General features: G+C 31.9%; 1 protein-coding gene and 1 pseudogene across 1 annotated transcript in view; both read right to left on the reverse strand.

Annotated features, from left to right (window-relative positions):
• Positions 1-27,639, reverse strand: part of COL11A1 (collagen type XI alpha 1 chain) — a 169,884-nt gene that overhangs the window by 7,452 nt on the left and 134,793 nt on the right. Inside the window, exons 50-63 of the mRNA XM_039869598.1 lie at positions 25,131-25,184; positions 24,431-24,538; positions 24,089-24,142; positions 23,402-23,455; positions 22,335-22,388; positions 12,102-12,155; positions 11,870-11,977; positions 11,315-11,368; positions 5,428-5,481; positions 4,187-4,294; positions 3,692-3,745; positions 3,553-3,588; positions 3,404-3,457; positions 1,667-1,916 (exon numbers count right to left, since the gene is read on the reverse strand). Of these exons, the coding sequence (XP_039725532.1) occupies positions 1,667-1,916; positions 3,404-3,457; positions 3,553-3,588; positions 3,692-3,745; positions 4,187-4,294; positions 5,428-5,481; positions 11,315-11,368; positions 11,870-11,977; positions 12,102-12,155; positions 22,335-22,388; positions 23,402-23,455; positions 24,089-24,142; positions 24,431-24,538; positions 25,131-25,184 (1,096 nt within the window). The remainder of the gene's footprint in view (positions 1-1,666; positions 1,917-3,403; positions 3,458-3,552; positions 3,589-3,691; positions 3,746-4,186; positions 4,295-5,427; positions 5,482-11,314; positions 11,369-11,869; positions 11,978-12,101; positions 12,156-22,334; positions 22,389-23,401; positions 23,456-24,088; positions 24,143-24,430; positions 24,539-25,130; positions 25,185-27,639) is intronic.
• On the reverse strand, positions 17,605-17,723 carry LOC120607975 (uncharacterized; annotated as a pseudogene).

Consider the following 27,639-nt stretch of genomic DNA (forward strand, 5'->3'; position numbering starts at 1 on the left):
TTGCCTACATTAGTCCAAAGCTTCTTAACCAGTCACCTTTGATTCCATCTTGTTTCCTTCCAAATTACTTCAAGTCATTTTCTACTTTGCTCACTATTGTTCAGCCATAGAGACCTTCTTTCGTGTTCTTGAAGACACCACAATCTTGTCTTCTTCAAAGCCTTTCAAATCTCCCATATCCTCTGCTGGCAATACCCCTAAGAACCTTTGTATGACCAGCAATCTCTTTAAGGTTTTGGCTTAAATGTCACCTCCTCAAATATTAACATTCTATTCATTCAAAGTGTATTTGTCTTTTAGTTATCTAAATACCCATATTTTTCATAGTATCTGTCATAATATGCTATTATTAATACTTAGGGTTTTCCCATCTCCATTGTTAGATAATATTAGCTTGTGGGCATTGTTCTTTCTGCTTCTCTGTGAATCCCTGCATGAAGAACAGTGCCTGACACTGCTAAATAAATACATAAATATAATAATAAACACATTAAAGAATAAATTAGTTATTATATGGAAACCACAAGGAATTATAGTTCACAATGAACTTTCCATTCCCAGAATTTACAAAAATTTTTCTTGACTGCTCAGGTTCTAATCAACCATATATTGTCATGCTGTCATCATTTTCATTTGATTTTCAAATGTATATGATTACTTTAGTTAGATCAGAAGTAAATCACTGAATTAATATTGAACTAAACATATCCTTCTCAAATAAACATATTATAAATATGAAGACCTGTGCTATCAGTATGTGTAGAATCATTAATAACTACCTGTGTTTTCACTTTAACAGGCTTGATTAAAATAGCAGGATTTCATAACATTCTTCCATCATGCTAATAGCAGTTTCTGAATCGCATTAAAACTTTCTATCTGTACTGAAATATTTAGATCTCAGTTACAACATTAATTGGATGATTGATAGTAAAAATTAATATTGTTCTGAGAATAAAAAGAATGGCAAGGTATTTCCATATGAAGTGAGAGATTTAAAAGGTCTATCTCTTGTTAGTTTGGTAAATGTGTGAATTTAGTCAGCTAATTTCGGATACCAGAAACTGTTTCTTTAGAATGGATATGTAAAGGTTTTGTCAAGCAGTAAGTACGATAAATTATCTCAAATATTGTTACAAATAAATTGTTCACAGTCATCCTGCTTATTTGTGGATCAACGAAATAAGTTTTTACTCCAAGCTATCCTAATTCTTAAATATTCTATTCACCAAATCATTGCTAAATTGATAGGTCAAATATGATTCGGTTATGGTATTTGATTTTGTTAATTTTACTGCTCTTAATGTAAAGTAAGTTTAGATATATGAAATAATCATATAGTAATACATACATGTGTACACACATAAAACCCATTCTATGATAGTTATTACAAGGCAAAATGCATTTTTGTTATCTCTAATCATCCAAAAATGATCTCGTTATAATTTAATGGAACTTTATCTAACAGACACAGATTTCCCAAAGCAGATCTTGCATTATGCTGTGTAAATGATGTTTTTTATCTATGAGATTGGAATTACTAATCATTTACTTTAGTTTTATTTGGAGACTATATTAAACATTTAACTAGAAGTAATGAGCTGACAATGCACCTCAGTAACTTAGAGGCTCAGTATGTTTGCTTTGTCTTGTATTATTAACATACCATCTGGGAAGTCAGGATGGCTGAGTTGTAGATCTTTGCAAGTTCTGGCTGGGTTGGTCTGAGTACCCATTGGAAACTTCATATGCTCGATGTCTTGTTTCAGGGAATTGAGGGAACCAAATATTTCCTCCATTCCATCTGAGTAATCAAGAATATTATCACCTGCATCTGCCTGCATACTTTCAGTATGTCTTCTTGTTTTTTTAGGTGACAAAATTGGTAAAGGCTGAATGACTTCACCAGGTGGACCCTGTAAAAGAGATGATGTACATGTGATTGTTTCCTAAGGTAAATATTCTGCGTATCTTATTACCAGTTATGTCATAAATTATCGTTACAGCTTTTCAATGTTTTCTCTTTTTTCACTGTTTTCTGTAATTGTTACTATATATATTCTATATTATAAAATTTGTAAGTTCTTTTAAAAAGTCTAGTGGATATATTGAGGTAAGCACACAAATCATGATTTCTGGACCTTTTTCTGTACAAGAAATGTAGTACAGATTTGTGTGGACATATGTTAAATGCATTGCTTTCCTATGTACTAATTAGTTCTCATATACATGCCTTATCATTACAACTAGATTTGGGTCTCTGAAGATTATAATACCATTTTAAGGTTCTCGTGTTATCTAATGAGTTGTCCACTATGCTTGATAATGAGTTATATTATGATACATTAAACTTTTAAAAATATACATTAGCTTATTTCAAATATATATAACTTAAATCTTTACAAATCGACAAATAAAAGAAATGCAACTGGACTTGAATTTACATATGTATAAGAGTGGAACTACACTAAATAGTTAATCCGTATTGTTATGGGCTGAACTGTGTCCCACAAAACTTCATATGTAGAAGTCCAAAGCCCTGGTACCTCAGAATAGTCCCTTATTTGAAATGGGGTCCCTGTAGAGATACTTAGTTAACAAGATAAGAGGGCATTAGCATGGGCCCTATTCCAGTATGACTTAGGTATCCTTATAAAAAGGGAAGATTTGGGCATAGAGACTTGCATAGACAAAAGATGACGTGAAGAGACATAAGAAGACAGCCATCTGCAAGCTAAGGACGGAGGTCTCAAACAGATCTTCCCCACCCCAATCCCCAGCCCTCAGAAGGAATCAAGGCTGCCAACACTTTGATCTATGACTTTCAGCCTCTAGAACTGTTAGCCAATAAATTTCTGTTATTTAAGCCACCTAGTTTGTGGCACTTTGTTATGGCAGCCCTGGCACATTAACACTCATATAGTTTAGAAACAAGCTCAGGACAGAAAACTAAAGTTTTTCCACATGGATCTATAATTTAATAGATGTGTGAAGCCTGGAAAATGTCCATATTAGGAGTGTAGTTATTATTACTTTTATTATCATTATATGCAGTAGTTATAAAATGCCAAGCCTCTGAACTTTTTTCTTTATTCCTAGTGTCAGATAAAAATGTAGCTTTGTGGCATACAATCAGTTGCTTTCAAGAAAATGTGACATACAAAATATAGTTTCTTCAAAAACTAATAGAAACAAGATATAATTAAGGTATTATATTCAAAGAATGAAACCAATTAAAAGACAAGTCTCGGCATGTAGACCTGAGTACTTAATTAATGTAGTTGCTATTTCCTGGAAAATCAGCACTTTGACAGAATGCATCTTTTCATCTTTCTTATGACTTCAGAGAACTCACTGGCAGTCTCAGGGTGCTAACTGCCAGGACCTGATGCCATGTACCTACCGGAGGCCCAGGAGGCCCTGGAAGGCCACTGTCACCCTTCTGGCCAGCAGGTCCCTGTTAAAAAGAAAAAAGGAAGAAGATAAATAGAGAACAAGGCATTTGAGTAGACTTCCCTGAAAAATCAAAACGCCAACGGGAAAGATACTTACAGCAGAGCCTTTAGTGCCTTTTGGACCTTGAGGACCCTAGAAAATGCAAATCAAATCAAAGATTAAAATATGGAGAATTCGTGTCTCTTTGGTATATTTATAAGCTTACTTTGTAGAATAATTTTTTTCCAGTACGTACCGGTAAGCCTGGAGGGCCAGGTGGACCTATGGGACCAGCAGGACCTGGAATTCCCTATGGAGAAAATCGTCCAAATTAAAGAGGCTTCCTCAGCTGTTCCATTTTCATGTTTTTAGTAACAACAAACATTGCAGATTTAGAGAATGCAAAAATACCTGAGAATAACCTACGACTATTTTTTTCCATTTTGCTTCAATATCTCTATATATTTATATTCCTGCAGCCTTCAGCATAAAGATTTGTATTGTTAGAAATTCAATAAATGTTTGTGTAATTAACTACTGAATTGTGATTTTTTTTGATTCTAACTCAAGTCATATATTTTTAATTTATTTAGTCTCAGGTTATATAAATTTCTTTTTGAAAACACCATTGACTTAAGGAGATTAGAATAAAGACACTCTAAATCACTTTCTTGGTGAAATTTAAAGGAGTGTGTGCACATGTCTGTGTGTGTATAGTTGAGAAGGAGTAGGAAAATATATCTTTGCTCACCCCGTCGCCCTTTGCTCCTGGAGTTCCTTGAGTTCCAGGGAGTCCTCGGTCACCCTTCTCACCTTGTTCTCCTGGAGGACCAATCAGGCCTATTAAACCTGGATGTCCCTTTGGAAAGCAGAGAGAAAAAAATTTAACAATATGTAAATTTCAACCGTATATTAAATGACAGTCAAAAATTGCATATTAAGTTTATAAAACATAAAAGTAAAAAATTTAGATAAAATCTTTAACCTTTCTGAATAGAATATAGGATTAAGAACCTCTTTCTCAACAGCTAAACAGCGCTCCCCAACCTTTTTGACACCAAGGAGCGATGCTCCTATGAGAACCTAATGCCTGATGATCTGAGGTGGAGCTGAGGTGGTGATGCTAGTGCTGGGGAGCAGCTGCAGATACAGATGAAGCTTTGCTCCCTCCATCTCCCACCTCCTGCTGTGCAGCCCAGTTCCCAACAGGCCGCAGACCAATACCGGTCCATGGCCCTGGAGGTCGGGGACCCCTGATCCAACAGGATCATTTATTGCTTACATTAAATAAGACCTTTACTAAAGGTTGGGAATATTATGAAATAAATAAAAATAAAAGTTAAAAATATCGTCTTCAGTGTTTCATTTATTCAAAGAGAATTCCCTCAACTAAAAGATCAGTAATGACCATTTGTAATATTAGTGAAATAAACAACTAAAAATTCATTGTTTCGATAAGCACTCTATTTTATATTAAATAATTTCTATCCTTCAGAGACCTTGCAGTTTTAAGAGACATTTGGAGGCTTAAAAATAATCCAAAAAATATTGATGCCATTCTAAACAGGCTTATTTTCTTTAATCATTTGATGCAACTTTACATACATTGTGGGAAATCAAATTACTATTTGAAAGATAATCTAGTTTAATTTTTTTATTTTCATGTTTAAAAGCACTTTTTATAAAAAATAGGCATTTTGTCATTCCCTCTGTTTATTTTCTGAATAGTTATTGTAGTGTAGACATATGTTTTCTCTATAAAGTTCCTACAGGGAGACATTGAGAAACTATGACTCTGGTACATTTTCACTATTACTTTGTATATTTTCTCTTCTCTAAATTTATCTGAGAAGCTAAGGATTGACAGCTTTTCCTTGGTTAAAACGGTGAAGATATTCTTTGAAATTTCCTTCCAAGTGATCTCAATCTGCAAAATTATTTCCTCTGCTATTAAAATATCAAAATTGTAATAACACGATCTTTTTTTCTCACCTTCTCACCCTTGGAGCCGGGGTCACCCTTGAGACCTGGTAATCCAGGAGGTCCCTAAATGATGAGAAATAATAAACATAAATAACATAGGTATGAATTACAGAATCATATTACTATACACAGGGCAAGTTTGGTTTTGGTAACACAAGAAACTTAAAAAATAACGGTGGTCAGTGTTTATGTTTCAGGATTCTAAATAATTTTGTGCGTTTAAAACTCCGTGGTTTGATATTTAACCATAATAAGAAAATATAATAATGATAATTTTGATTAAATAAATATAAAGTCAGAAATAGAACATTGTTTATATGGTTTTTCAGTTGAGAAGGATCAATTTTTAAATGCACTAATTGCAGGTGTTACCAAATTATATATCCACTCAATCACATATTTCAGTGCTAAACTCAAAGTCAAAGGTTACGATATTTCCAGTAACATTAAAAAAAAAAAGTCAATACACTTCTGATAGTCGACGGAAGTTTGATAACCGCTTCTCCTAAGTAAACTTCCAGGATAGTAGTTTTAGCTGTAACTCCTAAGCTAAATCTCTGATCTAAAAGATTTGTAAATTTAATAAGGAATTTACTTTTTTCATATGATCCTATCTCTATTTTAATAATTTAACCTTTTTTATAGTCCAAGAGTAAAACATTTATTCATTTATGCTAAATTATATTTTTATGAAAATTGCGGCATGACTTTCTTAGTCTTGATCCCTGCCCATGGAAATATTCATGTTGATGATTTTCTAACAAACATTTTTACATTAAAATCTGTTTACACTAAATTGAAGGCAATGCAAAATAAGATACTTCTTCTGAAATTACAAGTGAAACTATGCAGGCAACAGATTCTGTCAGATGAAGTGTGACTGACACTAAAAGATGGTTTGTAAGGAAGTGGTTGATGAAACAGGGCCAAGATAATGCTACAAAATAAAGGTCACTACTGCCTACAAAAAGTGAGGCATCAACAAACAAAGACAAAATATTCATATAGTTTCTCAATGAATTTGAGTTCTTTAAATGGTGTTGAATTATTTGAATTATAATTTCAATAATAATTTTAATATGTCACTTAGAAAGGAATTGTTTTAACTTTTACCAAGCTATGTAATCATGAGTCTTTCCTATCATATCTTCAACATTGCTACCATGAGCAATATTTTCCCCAATCTATCTAGATACTTTGAGTCTTCAGTATAAAAGACTACATTAAGTCCCAGGCCATCATTTTTGTGAATTTAAAGTGTTAAGAAACATGATGCAATATGAAAAGTATGGGTTCAGAATAAGATAAACTTAAAATAGAAGTCAGTCTCTCTTATTAGCAATTAAATTAGCTAACCAAAAGAGCTTCTGTTTTCTCATCTATAAACAGGGAGGATTACAATTTCTATTTCATGAGATTACTGTGAGATTGAGTAGATGAGCTCTTTCCATTCCATTCTCAAGTCTGTTCCTCAAAATGAATTCTTGAACAACAGGGAGAAGTAAGAATAGTGTTAATATAAGTTAGTCCTGTGTGACCATTGTATCTAGGGCTATTGTTAGATATATTTACATCTGTTTCAATTCATGAACGAATTTGAAATTCTCTAAGTATTGATATAAAAGTGGACAATATTCCTACATCTTTCTATTAACTTCAGGTAAAAATTATTTTCATAGAAAGTATGTACAATTTTAAATGTGAACACATCTAGTAGTGTTCTTCTAAAAAGGAGAAAATTATTAATCCTCAGATATAAATTTATGTTAATCAGTTTAGATTTTCGTTTGTATAAAAATAGTCATGTACTTTGTTAAATTACTGACAGATAAAAAGGAAATGAAAAGAAATTACCAAGTTTACTTTCAGATATATTCTAAGGCTGGGTTTTAACCCTAGACTTTATCTAATTTACTAATACCCTGTCTAGTGGATCTCAAAGTGTGGTCTTCACACCAGCAGCATAAGCATTATCTGTGAATTTATTAGTAAAGCAAATTCTTAGGCCTCATCCAGAACAACTGAATCTGAAATTCTGGAGTGAGACATTAGCCATCTGTTTCACAGGTTTGATACTTATTAAGGTTTGATAAACTTGGCTCTGCAGAGTTAGGTCCTAAATCCAGTTAAATCAACATGCAAAATCAAAACAGCATAAAGGATCTCATTTTTTTTTTAAATAAAAACAATACCTATTTAGTCATACTATTTTAATCATTTTAAAATTATGAGAATACATTTTGCATCTACTTTTTTCTGAGCTCATCTGATATGCCCGATGAATCATCAGTTAGGAAAATAATATTGTCCCATAGCACATTTCAAAAAGAAGAATATAAGTGAGTAATGGAAACAATCAAATAATTTCTTGAGGTCATGTCACCATCAGGATAGATGCCAAAGACTTTACGTTAGAACAGAGTAAAAAAACATTAAAAAGTAGTTCTAATAAAAATGTAATTGCATGAAAGAACTACATACTTGAGCCACTAGCAGAAACCATTTAAGAATACTGGTTAAAACTGACCTATGTCAGTTACAAAAAAAAACAAAGCTATTTAAAGAGGCCAGATTGTTTTCTTTCTTCACTTCTCATTTTATATTCAAACTCTTTCAGAAATGTTACATACTTTATAGAAATTTGGCTTTAAGTGGGTAAACTGATAAGGATGCTGCTTGCTAGGCATCAATACTTTAATCACCGCTTCATTCAGTCTCGAGTCTCCCACTCATTAGTTGGGTAATCGTAGATCTATTATTATCTCTGAGCTTTATTTATAAAAATATTCTAATAATAATAACTGTGTCATAGTATTGTGATAATGAAAGAAAAAAAAGGCTACAAAGAGCATTGCATAACAGTGAAGTCTAATGTAAATGTTAATTATTATTCATTTTTGATAAGCTACAGACAGTTATTAATCAGCTTTCTCATCGTATTCTAATAGTAGGCACTAAAATGGCAAAAAAAAAAGAAGGAATACTAGGAATTCTAATTGCTCAGGCTTAATGAGAAATATACTAGACATTATTTGTGTTTCTAATGAATTTTAAATCGTTTCTATAAATGTTATTCATGAAGGAGTTAGAGGAAATGATTATTAATTCCTCTAAGCTACTAATCTCATATGAAATTACAAACTATATCTAAGAGGAATTTGCCAAGCAAAATCAGGTTCTTATCATTTTCATCAGTTGGAAACAGAAATTGGTAAAGTTATGATATTAATAGCAGCTATGAAAAACCCTATGAATCTAGAACATATCGAAAATATTAACTCTGCATTTAAAAATGTTATTCCAAGTACACATATTTTTTATTCCCCCTTTAGGATATTGTAAATTGAAAAACCCTAGGGAAATACATAATTCATAAGTAATAAAGCGAAAAAGAAAACAGGGATAATACATTCTTAAGTGTCTAGAATACACAATCGAATATTTTCCCCCGCCGTATTATGCTTTACAGAATATTTGCTTTGATATAAATCTCAAAACTGTAATGTATTAAAGTTTAAATAAACTGCAGATCCTATACTTTATTCAGAATGTAATATTGAGAAATAATATTTAATTTGGTGCAAAGCAAATGCTTTGTCGTTTAAACCTGCTTAATCATTATGGAATGCTACATAGATCAACCTTGTTTACAGATAGTTTAAATATAGCATTAAAAAAATCAAACTGCAATGCAGTAACCCATCCTACCATTTATTCAGGCATTTATGGTTTGAAAAATAAATCTATCAGATTATTTACCAGTATGCGAAGAAAAGAAATGTATGATAATACTAACGTAAACTTGTCCAAAGATGAATACTGGAACAAGTAGATTTTTAAAATGAAAGAATATAAAACAAAGCAAAATAAAAGCTTAAAACTAAAACACATGCTAATCTCTTTAAAAATAAAATAAATTCATTTAAACTTCATAACATCCCATTTAAACTTCATAACATCCCATAATAGATGCTATTAATCTTCTCATTTTACAGACGAGAAACCTAAAGCTTAACAAAATTGAATAAGTTGAATAAATGTCCCAAAGTCATCCAGGAAGCTAGTGTTAGTGCTTGTTTTTGAAACAAGGGAGCGTGGCTTGAGAGTCAATAACTTTAACCAGTAAGCATGATATACTAGTTCTTGCTGTGACCAAAAATTAATTGCCTACTAAAATAAATCTCTCTTAGTTGAGTTCAAAAGATCGTTAAATTGCCATAAAAGATATCCCGAAGATGATTTCTCTACCCATCCCCACCTCATGAAGACCAAGTGCTATTTTCATTAAAATTAGATATCATAATCAAACTGTTTGACACTATGAAAAAGCTACAATATGTACTTAAAACAAGCAGCCAGAGAAAGGAATGGCACCAATGCTTCTCAATTCTGATTTTCATTTTACTCTGCCTAAAAGGGTTTGAGTTGTTCAGCCTCTTCCTCGCTCAGCAGACTCAAGTTTACCTAAGAGTCAGAAATATACACTTTTGCAAGCTGGAATCAGGTGGTACGCCTGATGGTTTTATTTTTAATGTTAGTCGAAGGAAATCTCCAGTGCGATGTTTTTTATTTCATCTGGAGAAAGGTCAGAATACTTATTGGAAAATCTGAAATAACAAGAAAAAAGTCTCTAGCAAATTTTAGAGTGACATTAAGGCAAAGTACTTTCTTTTTCCAAACTCTGTCTCTGCAGTTAGGAGTTTACTATATTTAAGGAGAATATTCCCTAAATAGTGGTGCAGGCATGGAGCTACCATGTTTTAGCTGGGCCACTGCTCCTGGGCTGATGGGGTCACGTGCTGATTTGATAATCTCTTGCTTGAAGTCACTCAAAATTTGATAACTTTTATCCAGTTACTAAAATAAGTCATCTTTAACTTTTCAGAGAAAGTTAAAAAAATAATCTCAATAACACTTATGAAATAGTTGGTATGTTAGAGGAAATTTTCGCAACATTTTTACTATACGAAATGGCTAAAATTACTCCTGAATAATTGATTGTGAATCCCAGTTTTGATGGCTTTCTGAGTATGTATATATCTCTGAGATAATGAAAATATTCATGATAAGCAGTATTTTTGTAAAATTTAAGTTACCATATGGAGGAACTTAACTATTTAAACCAATACGTATCACATTTGCATATTGGTGTGTGTTTCATTTGCTATTTGGGTTAATACCTTTCTACATAACTATTTTCGGACAATAAAGTTCAAATATCTCTAACATAAAATAGAATCTGTCACCTAGTAAGCAAGAATTTTGAAGATGAGACTTGAATTCTCACTTTCTGCCAAAATTTTGTAGTGAGGATAGCCTTGGCTCCTACAACAAACTTCATCTATGAACACTACACTGGTCAACTGAATGCTTTATTGCGTTTGTCAAGGATGTTGTTTGCACGTGGACTGTATGGTAGTAACGAAGCTTTGTTGCTGTAATAACTATACCTCTCTTCACTAATGGGGGTTTAATGTGTTATCTTACAGCCTGTGTGACTCATAAAGAGAACAATTTGTTTGGTGAAGGAATCGCTGTACACCTGTGCCAACGTTATTCTTTTAAATGGAATGCCAGGAAACTAAGTGCAATTGCATGAGTTTGGGGGAACTGTCCACATTTGGAAAAGAACTGGCTAGGCCATTAGTGGCATTTTATTCAGAGTGGAAATATTTTTTTCATCCAAAGGAAGAAAGATCTTTTGATCAAGAGACATATTTTCCAAATAACCTATCACTTAGGATTGTTTTCCTCTTTTTAGGTTTGAGCAATAAACTCCTTGAATATTGTACAAAATATAAGCCAATTTATAAGATAAAATTGTAGGAATTCCACTAATAAACAATTTTGTTCCTGGAATTCTCTCTTTTTAAACAACAGAAAAGATGCCACTCACCAGAGGACCAGGTGGCCCATCTTGGCCTGCAGCTCCTGGGAGACCTTGTTCTCCCTATGGAAAATAAATATGATTAATTTTTTTTTTAATTAACGAAAGCATACGTATTTTTTTTTCTTTTAATTCTGGAAACACAGAAAGAAAGAAAGCAAATATCACCTATGATTCCATAACATGGAGAATATCTACAAATGCTGTAAGCAATTTTGAGTCTTTTTACTTTGTGTGTAGTCATCTATATGCACAGAAATACACACACATATACATATGTATGGATTCATGTATAAAATTTTACATCTTTGAGATTTTAGGGTTCGGTTTTCTATTCTGATGTTATAAGTTAAAATTTCACTATGAACTTATTAAATAAATGACATAACTTAAATATTTTAAGACTTTAATTATTACATACTATCTACTGAATTCCCATAAAACATCCACACTAAATTTATAAAATAATACTGAAATAAACATTTTCATCCATAATTTTTTTTTTTAAATAAACATTATTTTCCAAATCGTCTTTTTTTTTTTTTGTAAAGCACAGATGCTCACCACAGGGCCAGGGATGCCCCGAAGGCCTTCTGGACCAGGCTTTCCGGCAGGTCCCTGAGGGCCGACTGGGCCCGTTTTTCCAGGAGGACCCTCAGCACCTGCTTCTCCCTGTTATAAAATGCAGTATATGCACACATTAATAATGAGGAAAGACATTGCATTAAAAGTATTAATACAGATATGCGATATACGCGTGAGCTTCTCATAACAATACCTACAAAATATATTTTACCTTAGCACCTTTTTCACCTTGTCTTCCCTCTGCACCCGCAGCTCCAGGAGGACCCTAGAAATATAAAATAACATTTAAAATATATATTGCATATGAAAGTAATGTAACTGAGGACTTATTTACAAATACTCCAGTTTAATTTGTAACAGATCCTAATAAATTGTGCATTTATTTCTAGAACTATTGAGTTTAAAACACAATGAGAAAATTAAAAACCTTCTTTCTGTACAAACTTTCAGTTAGAATATTAAAAATATATGAAGTACAGATTGTATAGAATATAGATAGTCATATCAATGTGAGGAGAAAGTAAAGATAAAAGTTTTAAAGAAATGCTGATGACTTAATCACCCTTAGTGTGTTAAATACTTAGATATCATTTATTATGTTTTGTAAGTAGAAATTAATTGAAGGTGTCAGATTTCTACTCCATCTTTATATGTTTTAAGACTGCTCCTGTCTTAATCTTAGAACATCCATACGTTATACTTTCTTATGGGATTATATTTGACCAGCAAGCACATTTAAAATCTTGACAGTCAACAGATATTGTATTTTCATTTTCTGGAACTATGTAATTCACATAAGTGACATAAAAATAGTATCACTTTTTGAAACCTAGTATTAGAGCAGAAGCAGAAAAAAATCTTTCATGCTTCATACATCATCCAAAAGCGTAAGAGGATATTCCAGTGTTCATATGACTTTTGTATAGGTGCATGAATTATTATGAAAAAGTGCTAATTATTATATATATCTATTTAAAGCTATTCATCACATTGTTCCTTGCATGAGTGTATGTTTGTATGTGTGTGTGGATAGGTAGATAGATGACAGCTGGATAGATGATAGATAGATAGATAGATGATAGATAGATTTCTATCTTTGTAAGGTATCACTTTACCTTATTTTCTTTATTAGCCATGTGACTTGTAACAAATTATTAGTATTTCTGAACTTCAGTTCTTTCATCCAGAAAATGTTCTCAATAAAAATTAACTTGCTATAGACTTGTTAAATTTAAATAACATAGCACATTTAAAAGCATTTGGGGAACTTTCCAGTGTAGCAGTATCAAATACAGGTATGAAATCTGGTACGAAAAAGCAGAAAGCCTGGACTCAGACTGCCTGGCTTCACATCCTGGCTCTGCCTCTATATCGCATTGTGATCTTTGGCAAGTCACATATCCTGTCAGTGCTTCAGTTTATTTCTCTGTAAAATGTGAATAATAATAGCAGCTATCTCTCAGAGTCATCACGGGAAATGATAAATATAAGTTGATAAATGTAAATGGCATATAACAGTGCCAGGGACGTAAAAACTGTGAAAATATTAGCTATTGTTATTCTCATGACTAAAATTATTCGATATTATTATTGTGCATTAAAGTATTTTACCTATACCTTGCACCATGTTGGCAACCTAAGAATCAAGTCAAACAAAATAGATTTTCAAAATACACTTGTAGACACCATGTCAACAAATTACTTATTTCATACATACTGTTTATAATACCTGAAAAATATAAATTCCATGTTTGAAATTTTTTAAGTGGAAAATTTAAAGTTGGCTAAAAATATATTGTATATCCTGTAATATGTAACCAGATCTTGAATTTTGATATTCAGATTTCCTTCTTACATTTATATAGTCATCCATGAAATATAAAACTTGATACTCCTAAACTTGTAGCAAAATGTAGAAAATAATTTGTTACATAACATAATATTCAAAGTATCAAAGAAAGCAACAGTTTTCAAGTTAGAAATAAGGTATTACAATACCCATTATATTTAAATTTTATTTCTAATAATTATGCTGGGTCCTTGATATCTTCACTATGGCATTTTATAGAAACCTTTCAAATCAACACAAGTAGGGCACTGGGTTTGATAACCCACTACAGTAAGAGGGCTTTTAGCCTACAGAGCTACGTAATATATATTCATAATAAACTTAGTCTAAGACTATAATCTACAATTTTATTTTAAAATAGTTATTTCATTTTCACTAATTAAATCATAATTATTACTTAAGAATCATTAATTAAATTTGCTGCTGAAATTTTCTGCACAAGTTCAGACACAGTAAAGTTATAAAAAGACAATGATCTCTAAGAAATTGCATTCATTTTTCCCAGACTCTCTTGGTTTCCATTTGTTTACTTCAATTTTTGCAATGAATTATGCTCAAAAGCATGAACTGAGATTGAGGTTGAAGGCTGGAGAGAGTAATGGAGATGGTGAGAAGAAGATGAGGCAAGAAGATGACTTTCTTTCAGATGAGTTATTAATATTCTAATGGTGAGTACAGGCTAGTCTTTCATATGGTCTTTTAAATCAGCATTTAAAGTGAGTATCAAGCACTTCATCAAACTCAGAGTTCTGTTGAACTCATTTAACTTTGAAGAGTCAATGAATATATATCATTAGTAATTATTTTCTCAATATCATCATTGTAAGTTTATATATTATTAGGCGTTCATTGTGCCTCCACCCAAAGATAAGAATGTATAAATTCTCTGCAAGCCGTCTCTCAAGGCAGTAGCAATATGTTAACAATAATATATGAATTAAAACGTAAGTCTATCTTTTTAACTTCATTCTATCTATATAAGAGGATTTTTGTATAGAGGCATAAGCTCCAAATATTTTCTAGTATTAACATGTTGAGTCATAAATTATTTTGGCATGATGTTTAAAATATTAATCTATGCAAATGGATAAAACAATCCTAATGACTATGATTTGGGGAATAAAAATTACAAGATTCAACTGAATAGTGGGCTTTTCTTTATTCTCTGAAGATTTTCCCTTAAACAAGTGACATAAAGGTACAGGGTCTTAAACTCAAAAGATTGCACTTACACACATGAACTTTATAGTATAGAGGATACTATAAATATAAATGTCTGGCTTTTAAAAAAAGCAAGTCATCAACATAAAAAAAAAATACTGCTTTTGCTGCAATGGAGAAAAGAAAATCCGAGTTTGAAGAGCTTAGAGAATTTAAACACAAGTAAACTACAACACAGCCATAAAACTGTGATTCAAAAAAAGGCTTTCTCCATCCCAAACGACTTTTTCCCTCTCCAAATGAATGCCTGATGTCTGTCATAGTGGAAATCTATGTTAAGTGGCTTTGCTCTGTTCTTTATCTTATTTTTTTTCCATTTTCATTTCTTTCTTATATTTTTTCCAGATGGCACAAACTTTTTAAGAAAAACTAGAATGAAAACAGATAACATTTTTTTTTTTTTTTGTAGGAGAATAGAAAGTTTCCTTTGGAAAAGAAATGAATAATGCCTATGGACAAATTCTTGTCTTAGTCATTCATTTCTCATATGTTTGTACAAACAAAGAGGCAAGAACTTAATCTAGTGAACTACTTGCTGTACTTTCATGAAATAGTGTTTTTATTGAAAAATTCCTCATAAACCATGATACAATATGAGTAATTCTCCATAGTAGTCACTATTAGAATTTCCCTAGCTGTTGAGAAATATACTTTATACAAAATACACAATATAATCTTCTTTTCACCACTCACACTTTACAATATTTTATAATTTGCCCATCCATCCATTATGTCACAAATATTTATGCCAGAAATGTACTGTGCATGGATAACATTAAAAAAATACATATGAAACTTTAAGGAGTGTACAAAATTTAGTTGTGAAGACAGACATCAAAATGAACAGATCCGATACACTGTAAAATATACAAAAATGAAATAGTTGTACAAAATAGGTGCAGTGATCTAGTCTGGTAGTAAGGAGGGCTTTCCTAAGAGCCTACTCTCTGGTCCTGAACCTTTGTGTGGGTAGATGTGGGAAGGATGATTACCTTCCTTCCATTCACACTCATGCATAGAGGCATCAGGATGGAAAGAGTATATACACACACACTATATGGTACAGGTGGCTATATATAGATATGTATATGTTTCCTCAACGTCTATCAATTAATAATATAATATTTTTAAATTTTTTACTGTAAACTTTGCTTTGGCAATAGGACTGGACCCTTTAAAATTCCATTAAATATGTGTTATTTTCAGGTTATAATGTTTAAATAATTTTAGTCAGCTCTAGAATTTTTTTCCAATGAAAGGGCATGGAACCAGCTCTTGGTTTCAGATAGCTATAATGATAACTTTGAGTGCTAAAACTTCACGGCTTATTTACACAAACTGTACAATCTTCTAGTGTCTGAAGGGAATGTACATTTACTCTCAAGAATTATAAATGCATAACAGAATACACATGTACTACAAATGACAACTTAATTTTCTTACTTGTTCAATAGCTATTAGAATGTTGTTTCTCAGTATCAACACCACTTGCAACATTCTGATCAATATTCTATCAGGAGGGTTTATTTGTAAGATTCAGTCATGAGAAAAAGTGATAATACTTTTGAACACATTTCTAGTCACTGCTACTTCTGCAATGAGATGTGATAGCAAAAATTGTTATTGGTCTCCCTTTCTGTGTCTCCAATGTGGCAAAAATAAGCATAGAAGAAATATTAACTTCACAAAATGTATATAAAGCTTATTTAAGATTACACATTCTCGATGGACTAACGGGAGATGGGTGGTAAGGCAGTTCTGTATTCAGTCAAATCCTAAGTGTGAGATCAGATATTATAATTATTGCATAGGAACAGGTTCTTGTTTTAAAACAAGGGTGATAGTAAGTTGTCTGTTCCATCAAAGACGTTGTTGCCTGCTGCCTAAACACAAACTCTGGTGGAGACAGAATTCTTCCCATCACTTTTAACTCACAAAATTCACTCTGCACCATATCCCTTTAGGCTCAGGTGCTTTGTGTTCACCCACTGTATAAAGAGAGTGATCTCACAGGTGTACAGTACAGTACATTTAAGTTACCAAGTATTTCCTTCTCAATTAGCTAAGTTTAATCACACTATTTCTTAAACTATTTCTAAATCCTCATTTGGCAAATTCACTTTATTAAAATTACATGTCATCATCGTGAATTTAATGTTCGCTTTTTTGGCAATACTTCTTATAGGAAATTATTTTACAATATATGTAACATGATTTACAGTATTTATACCAAAGAAATACAATTTCAATAGAATCACAGTATGCTGTACTTTAAAAATGTAATTAATTAATATTGTATAGACTTTTATATGCGTCACACAGCTAATTCAGTATTGATCACTGAAAAACTCTAATGGCAAAGCAAATTCAACAATAAAAATTAAGTCTACTGTGAAGTTACTATGAATTTATTACTAATAAAACTTTCATTTTAATTTATATAACTCAGAAATTAGAAAAAATGTTTTTATCTTTATCTGTATATTTAAGTTAATATGTTTATTTTACTTATAAATGATGCTATAAAATTGGAAACCTGCATTTTTTTTTTTTTTTTTAATTTTTTCATGTGAGGCAACCCTTGGTTGACCTCACAGATTGTAAGGGCCTTGTCAGCATACAATCCCTTATTTTTTATTTTTTACGCCTACAGCACCTGGTCTTCCTAGGTGGTCTCTCATCCAAGTACTAACCAGGACTGACCCTGCTTAGCTTCCAAGATCAGATTGGATCAGTCTTGTTCAGGGTGACATGGCTGTAGACAGAAACCTGTATTTAACTTCTTAATAAGAGCATCTTGTTTGAGCTCCTGATAAATCCAGATATTATATTTAGTGCTTTCAATATACATTTTATTAATTTAATTTAATCTTCTATCTGGTATTGAAAATTAGATATTATGCCCAATTTATAAATGAGAAAACTGAAACTCAGAGATATGAAACTCTCAATTTATAAATGAGAAAACTGAAACTCAGAGATATGGACTTAAGTCATAATTCTAGGTAGCAAAACAAGAATTTGAAACCAGATCTGTTTGATGCTAATGCAACAGAGTTCGGCCTACTTTGGCTAACAGTAAGCCATAAAGAGTGCCAGTTTATAGGCTGACAAAGACCTTATAAATAATTTGTATTTTTCAGCTAAGCCGCCAATTTTTTTAGGTTTAGAACTCTTGACTAAATTAACTAATCTGGTTGGTTGTAACTTAAAAGAATGCAAGCATAAATTGCAAGCATTAAATCAGAGCAAAGTATATTTTTAATTTTATTAAATTTATTGGGATGACATTGGTTAATAAAGTTATATAGGTTTCAAGGGTACAATTTTATAATACATCATCTGCATTGTGTGTTCACCACCCAAAGTCAAATTTCCATCCAGCATCAATCATATATTTAACTCTCTTTTAATAATAAGATTCTTGTCGCTAGAGTAATCTTTCACACCACTAAAAATGTATTTTACTCTGAAGTAAATATATTGTGTAAAACAGAGGAAGCCAATTAGGCTTGCCAGCTTATCCAAACTCTATATAGCACACAATTCAACTTGTGTTAAATGTCTTTCCGGTTAGATTTAATGATGCCACATTTTTAAAAAGGAAAACCTGCATAATATTGCTGAGTTGAGCTTACCTAAGGTTGATTTTTCTGTTCTATCAAAATGGATGTAAATAGCTTTATAAGCAATGCATAGTCATCACCATTGTCATGTCATTAATAATTCATAGGTACAAAGTCTAATTTTGTACACAAAGTTACTAGAGTGGATTAAAAATAGCTCATCATATTTGTATAAATTGTTATTTAAAATGGGAGGCTGAAACATCCCTAAAATTTTTGATGAGATTATTTTTAAATAATTCATCAAAAATCAAAAAGGGAGAATCCCACTATAGAACTTTTTAACAAGCCTAAAGAAAAATATGATATAGGATGTATCTCTGTAATTTAATATCTTAGTATTTTAATATCTTAGTCTCTCAACATATAAATATATTACTTCCTACGTGTCACAACCCTCTTTCTCTCAGAGAAATAACTGTAATCTTAAATTTGATTAATCGTTGCCTTAATTTTCTTTGAATGCTAAGCTTATGTTTGAATGCTAAGCTTGTTTTTAAAGAGGTTTTTTTTGCACATTTTATAAATAAAATCATATATATCTTCTCCAGCTCAACATTACATATATTTTCTTCTTAAGATTTAAGATTCTTCTATGTTGATTCAAGCATCTGCAATATATACATTTTCATTACCATATAATATTTTAGCTTACGGATATATCTCAATGCATTTATCTTTTTATACATGTCTTTTGGAGAAGATGTGTCAGATATCATTTGGAGCATGTACCTAGGGATGGAATTACAAGTTGGTAGGAAAAGTTCATGTTAAATTCTACTGAGTAACATAGAACAATTTTCCTTAAACAGTTGTACCAAGTAACTCACAATAGCTGTATATAATAATCCTCATTGCCTTTTTTTTTTTTAAATGTTCCCAACATTCAGTGTGTCATTCTTAAATTTTTGTCAATGGATTGATGTCAGTGGTATCTCAATGCTACTTTAAACACACATTCCCATGACTTCTGCACATCTGTACATGTGTTTCTCAAGCATTTGTGCCAAATACTTTTTTATGCCTTTTGCCGCTTTTTTCTATTCATTGTTCTTTTTTTTCTCAACTTGTAGGACATACTTGGATACTCTGGGAAATTTTGCTCTGCAAGTTTTCTATATGTTGCAATTATTTTCTCCTATTTGAATCTTTCATTTTCAACGTCTTTTCAGTATTTTTATATAAACTGAAACTTCTAATAGTAATACATTTCAAGCATCAAACTTTTTCATTCTGATCACATCAATGTGACCAGAATTTATGACTAGAGGTCATAAATTTATTCTCCAATAAATTTTTCTAAAATATTTCAAAATTTCAAAATTTTCCTCACATTTAAGATTGTAATTCAATTAGAATTAATATTTTGTAAATGGAGAGGTAAAGTCCAATTTTTTTCCATATAGATATTGAATTGTCCCAACACGATTTATTCAAAAGTTTATCCTTTATCCATTGATATGCAATGTCTAATTTGACTTTATTCTCATTAAAGAGAGAAAGGAATTTAAAATCAGGGATTAACTAGTATTCTTATGGTATACTTCTTTTAAGCAGCAAAGGCAGAGAGGTTCAACACAGCTGTGAGTAAATAAGAATGTGAATACATGGGCTTTCCACTGTCCTGATATTGTAGAATAGGGTATAATCTAAATCTCTGTATATGGTAGACTTTTCTATTACTTTTTATCAATTCTTAAATTAAGTAAAGGTTATTCCAGAAGTTTATTTGAGTTAATCATGAAAAATTATAATTATCGGTAATTACACATCCCAAAGTATTCAACACAAATATTTTTAGAAATCTGCTATAATAAAGATAGAGATTTTGGCACATTGCATTAGCAAGATTTAAAAATTAGTAAATATGAATGGATATTTTGAAAGTAGTTAATAGTACCAATATTAACTATTGTACTGAAATACTGTTTCATATATAGCTTAATAGATTTTTGAGATGTTTTTAAATAGTTTTGTTATAAATTTGTATGTAAGTTTTGGGTTACATAGTAATCAAATGGGGCATGTGATATACTGGTTCACACTTAAGTGTCTTTTCTTTTTATTTGGCATGCTTTCATTCATACTCAGGTAAATTATTTTTATTTAATTAGTCTTTTTAAATTTCAAAATCATTCCGTTGTTTTCAAAATTAGTAATCCATGTGATCGAACACTGGATAGCTAAAGAAACTAATTCATTCCATAACTCTATCACCATATTAAGAGAATTCACCCCCAATACCAAATAGTATTTAGTTAAATTTTTCAAAGATGGTAAATAAACAATTTATTTGACAAATTTTAAAATGAAACTAAACTAGATAGCACTTGCTGTTTGAATAGAGAAATAAACTGATAAGCTGCCTATATATAATAATATATTTAGATTTAGATACAATCTCTCCTCTGATAGCTACACACTTTAAAAGAGGTTTAACTCCATGTGCATCAAAAGCATTATAATTTATAACTATAAGATATTAAATTTTGTGCCCATATTCAATAAGTATTTCATAACTAAGGACTAAGACACAACAATTACTATGTGGACACATATTATTATTTAGGTATTATATGAATTATCTTATGTAGTAGGCCCTCTCTAAAAAACAAAGGAAAGTAACTTGCTCAAGGTAAAACAGGAAATAAATGACAGAGCTGGGTTAAAAGCCAGGTAGTATGACTTCATTGCCTTCTTAGTTACTACATTAAATAGCATCCTATCATTTGAGGCTGGGAAAAATAAAAAAATAATTTTACATTTTCTCAGGAAAGATTTCTCAAAGACATTTGATACAATTGTTCTTCTGAAAGGTCTGACATAATAGAACAGATACTCATCCATCTGGAAAGCTTTAAGGGCACTCAGACTGCAGGCAAAAATAGACAACGGATCTCAAAATCATGTTACACTTTGTAATTACTTTGAAGACTAACAGCCCAATGGTTTTGGAATACTTTTTTTTTTTTTACCAAGACCATGCTTTGAGACTGCTGACAGAAAAAATAAAATGTAATAAGAAGAAGAAGAAGAAGAGGAGGAGGAGGAGGAGGAAGAGGAGGAAGATAAGGAGGAGGAAGAGAGGTTGGAAACAAGAATAAAGGAGATGTAAGAGAACACTGTATATTGATGTAGGTGCTGCAAAGCAGGTCAACAGATTGTTTTATTATGAAAACAGTAAATTAGTAAGAAAAAGACAGTAAAGTAAATCCCCTAGCATCTGCTGTAGCCAATATTTTGAACAAGATCTATTTACTTATATATTACTGTATTCCTGTGTTAAGTCTGCCACTGTCCAAATCAGAGAAGTGTGGCAGTGCAAAGCAATCTAACATTACCTGCTGCTTCCTAAGCTCAACCTATGGGCCCCACATTCAAGTTTTTACAGTGTTTTTAGGTAGTGCTGGACATTTGGCGTCTAGTCTCCTTGTGATGCACCAGGAGCTGAAGCTCAGGGAACCTCCAGAGTCTTATAACTAACTGCCTACGACATCTGTACAGAGGGGAGACCTAAGCACAGAGAATTGGGGAACTACTTCTCATTGTGACAGATTCAACCCGTCAGTTAAAGTTGTGATCCATTTTAAGAAGCATTTTGACAAATTTAAGAAATTACTCTGTTCTCTAGGACTTACATCTTTAAGCATCATGATAATGTGCTACCCACAACTTACATACAATATATGAATTTATCCACATACTGAATAATGAATGGATGTTCCGAGTAAAGAATTTAAAAACTTACTCTTTTTCCGGGAGGACCTGGTGGGCCAGCCTCACCAGATGGACCAGGAGGACCCTATAAAATGTGAAAAATACCTTTTAAGCAATCGGGTATTGTTTTATCGGCCACAGCATTTTTCAAAATCTAGACTGAAACCAATCTTCCTTCTTCGTTTCCCCACATCTACCTTTCCTGGAAAATTTCAGCCCTATTTCACAGAAAACTAACCTTCCTCTAGATATCTATAGTTAGAGCTGGTAAATTCATATTGAAAACTTCTTCATAGTTGGAAGAAAGTGAATCAAATTCTTTCTATACAAAACTATTATTTTAAAAAGTGCTAATTTATATCCGAAAAGCATCTAGTAGGCATACTAATTAATAGACTCATGGTTAATAATTCTACTCGTGTCATCTACATTTGTGAAACCATAAAACTATTACCTCTAAATTTCTTCTTGTGCAACACTAGCATTTTTATGTCAAGGAGTATGAAACATGCTGGGGCATGACTCAGAAGTCTTATCTGCACAGAATAAGCCTATATCGCTTTGGCTGCAAAATACCCAGTGAGGATGGCTCTAGAGACAGTTACGTGTGGTTCGTCTTTGGCTGCTACTTAAGTTAGTATCCCCGAAATAACCACACGTGGTGAAAGCCCACTGCTGTGTCATTACCACATTGGAAAAAACAAATGCCAATACAATGCTGAGTTAATTTATGTTAGTAATTAAAGTAATTCATGCTAATAACAGATGGATAATCTGGTTTTCTTCATTTCAGTCTTCTTTGTGATTTTAAAATAATTTCTTATTTAACATAAATGGATAGATACTGAATTTGATATAATCTGACAAAATCATTAGAATGATATGACTACTTTATTATTATTATTATTATGAAGGCTTTGCTTACATTCCTTAAATCACATTAAGTTAGAAACATTCCATGTAAGTCTGGCTTAACTGGAATTTAAATATAACTGATAATTCTTTCAGAAAAATGTGTACAGATATAGCTATGCTTTTGAAAGGCTGATTATTTCTGATTATTTTTTAAAAGATTAAATAAAAATAGTGCTTCCTTACCGGTTGGCCAGGATCTCCATCTTCACCCTTGTCACCACCAACGCCGTCTTGACCCTGTAGTGAGCAACAAAAAATGAACCCAGATATTCTCACTATTAATTCACTTTTATAAGAAAAAAAAGTACAATATACTAGCTTAGTCCTTGAGAGAAATTATTAGCAGATGGACAAATAGAGCATTATTGCAGTTTCCTCAGTTGTTTTTTTTAAGAATTGTTGCATCTCTCTTTCCATAAAGGTTTGTGAAATTGCTACCACATCGAATTTAAAATATAGAATGCTCTTAATATAAGGAATGGAAGAGCATGTGATTAGTAAACAAGGCTAGTGCATCCTTCCACCATGAACAAATGTGGTGCAGTTTGAGATAGGATTTTTGCATTACAGAAGAGACCGAGATAAAAGCAAAGATCTTGTAACTTTGAAATAAGAGTAATGCTGTTATTCAGATAGTTTGTAAAACCCAATAAAATCCAAAAAACTAACCCAAATGAAGAGAATTACCATGCAACATGAGTCTCCAACTATATGGATTTACTGTTGTAGTTTTGACTGTAGTCTACGTTTTATTTTTCTTTCTATTTTTAGGGGTCCGCTTAAGTAATTAAGAATTTTCTTTAATTATTAACAGAGACCCCCAGGAATAGCCCCACCAAAACATTTCTTTCATTTTTCCATGATACTTACTGAAGGGCCAGCTTCCCCAGGGGGACCAGGATCTCCAGGAAAACCAACAGGACCCTAGAATGATGTTTTTAAAGGAAGAGAAATAAATGAAAAATATCTTTTTCTAAAGTCATAACATTCTGAAGTTTAAGAGTTAAGAGTCATGGTAAAACCAAGAGAATATTTCCCTTCTGTTAGAAATTTAAAAAAAAAAAATGAAATCGATTGAGATTGCTTAGGAATATATGAAATTAAAAGTCAGTTTCGCTAGCTATGGGCCAGAGTCTCATGACTTCGAATCTGTGGAAAACTCCAAAGTGGCTTTGACATAGATGCCACTTTTAAGGGACCGAACTCACTTACCGGGTTGCCCTTAGGGCCATCATCACCTGGTGGTCCCTTGGCACCAGGAGGTCCAGCAGCACCAGGTGGACCAGCTTCTCCTTTCTCTCCTCTTTCTCCTTTGGGACCCTATGCAACATAAGAGGAATAATTATCCTACAAGCTTTAAATCAGAGATTCTCGACTTTGGCATATTGGGTTAGACAATTCTGCAGAGGACTGTCCTGTGCATTGCATGATATTTAACAGTACCCCTTGTTTCTACTAATTAGATGCCAGCAGCTACCATTTCTTCAAGTGTGGCAACCAAGAATGTCTCCAGACATTGCCAAATGTTTTCTGGGGGTCAAATTCATTCCTGGTTTAAGCCAATCTACATTAGAATAATACGATCCTAATACAATTCATAAATGCTTTCATTTTGATGTAGCAGGGTTTGTTTGTGTCTGTTGTGGACAGTCCACCAAAAAATGTATACAATAAACAGCTCAAGTTTGAATGCTCTAACTTATGCAAATGTAATTTTTGAAATGACTATATTAATCAAAATATTCAGAGAATATGCAAAGTTATTGAACAAAAAGGCTCTGCATTTGTGATTATTCTTAATGGGTTGGAAAGGAAAAGCAAATAACTGAATTATAGCTATGGATTATGTTACATGTTTAAAATGTTTCAAAGGAAGTTTCCGAACAGCACATTGACAACCGACAGCACTTACGCCTGTTCCTGCTTCCCCGGGAGGCCCTGGGTTTCCCGCTTCTCCAGGTTCACCCTATGAAGAAGAGATCAAATGAGTATCAGAACACCGAAATTATGTTTCACGTTTGTAAAACTGCCTTCAATGATGATCATGACATTTTAGACGAGCCCTTAAATCATTATGTTGTTTAAAAGGCAATGAAAAACTTCAATAAGAGGAAGGAACTTTTCCTATTACTGACCTTGATACTTTTATTTCTCAGATGAGGAGACAGAACTGGATAGGCTGGATGCTACCATTCTCACTAGTTAGTTAATAGCCAGAGCACTGACCCCAGATACCACCAAACCATGCAAAACACACAGCTGCATGTTTCCTAACAAATGATGTATTTGTACTACATCAATATTCATATCATAATTAAGTTTATTGATTAAACAATTTCAATAGTTCTTGCACTAAATTAAGAATTCAATTTATCATTATCATAACAAGCAAATAATTTGCTAGCATTTTGATAATCCTATAAAATATATTTAGCAGAGGTCTAAAGAACATAGAAAACCACTATTTATAAGATACATAGAAACACTTACATACTAATTAAAACTGCTCCTTTTGAGAATAAACATATTGTGAATTTGGTAGCCATTATGATCTCCCTGGATAAATATGGGTGGCTACTTCTAGCTTAGCGGACTAATAAATAAACCTCCTAGACTAGTAGGTTTTAGTTATGAAAGTCTGCTACTATTTCTTTACACTTAGAAATACATGCAAACATAATATTCAAATCAAGTAATCATCCAAGTGAAATAATACATTAGTACGCTCATGTATCATATTCCACACAAAATCAGTGACACTAGAAATTCTGAAGTGAAAGTTGTTCTAAATTTTTTAAACATATGAGGCCTAAATTTTTTAATTTTTAACTCTACCATTTCCAATATTACTGGCACAAACCCATTGCTCATAAATTGGTTTGAAATGTATTAAATATAAATATAATTCCCGGGGTAAGACTATTTTGTGTAAATAAATTTTTACTTTGAGAATATACATATATTTTAACTTCTTGAATTATCTGCAAAATGATGGAAAATATCAAGTACTTTCTAGGAATTTGTTAGAAGCATTATTGTGTGTAAATTATTTTCTCTCTCAAGATGAGTAGCAAATATCTCCAGTTATCTCTGATAAACCTTACAAGTAATATATTACATTTACATTATTTACAAAGCAATGAATCATTTAGCTATCTGAGGATGACAAATGATATATATGATGTTGTTATCATTATTCATGTCTTTAAAATAAAAACTTTAGTAGTTTGTCATTCAAATCAACTGTGAAGTGTCCATGTTAAGTGCTTCATATATGGAATATATAGAGTATACTGCATGGTCTCACAATGTGAAATTTAAAATAGCCAACTCATACAAGCAGAGAGTAAAATGGTGGTCTTCAGAGGCTGGGGGTAGGGGACATAGGGAGATGTTGGTCAAAGGGTGTAACATTTCAGATACACAGTATGAATAAGTTCCTGAGATAATGTTCAACGTGACAATAGTTAATGACACTGTATTGGATGTTTGAAATTTGTTAAGAGAGTAGATCTTAAGTATTCTTACCACATGGTCAAAAAAAGATAACCATGTGATGTGATAAATATGATAATCAGCTTGAGTGTGGAGATTTCATAATGTGTACACAGATCGAAACATCAAGTTGTATACCTTAGATATATAGAACTTTTATTTGTCAATTATACCTCAATAAAACTGGGAGGAAAATGTATACAGGAACTCTATTGACCATGCACAAAACATTTTCTTAGGCACCATATTAACCCTCTTGATATCACAGTAGTTGGAACTATGGGGGAAATAACTACATTTTTTTTTATTCACCCTCTGTATATTTTGTTTCATTTCAATACTAGTCCACTATTAGGTTAAACTAAAGTAGATTCGTAAAGGATTATTTCTTTTTTTTTTAATGAGGGAAATGATGGTAGTAAATGAGTTTCAATAATTGTCAAAATTTAAAGACAAGTTTTCTCTACAAAGTCTCCTCATTTTGAGAACAAGGCATCAACAATATTCATTTGTCTAAAAGACATATGAAAATTACCTTCTGAATATTAGAGCCAAGTGTGCACAATATAAATAACAATTACTTAAGATAAAATTAATATTATCTAAAATGTCCCATTTTAAATCTTATGTGAGGAGATGGGACACAATTACAAGTAAATAAATAAAATATTGCAACAAGATTACATTATACAGGTTAAACCTGTATTTCTAGTATCAACGAGATTACACTGTATTCATTCTAAAGAATAATTGATATACAATAATATAAATTTTGTAAAGACCACTGGCATTTAAGGGAGATGCTAAATTATAAGTTTATTATTACTTATCATGTAACCGTTTTACCCCATTCTATAACATACTTGTTCAGGTTAAAGCTCCCTTCAGAGGGGATAGCAAATTATTCTGTATGCCTAAAGTCATAA

Source organism: Pteropus medius, unplaced genomic scaffold (assembly GCF_902729225.1).
Source record: "Pteropus medius unplaced genomic scaffold, Ma_sr-lr_union100, whole genome shotgun sequence".
NCBI classification, from domain to species: Eukaryota; Metazoa; Chordata; class Mammalia; order Chiroptera; family Pteropodidae; genus Pteropus; species Pteropus medius.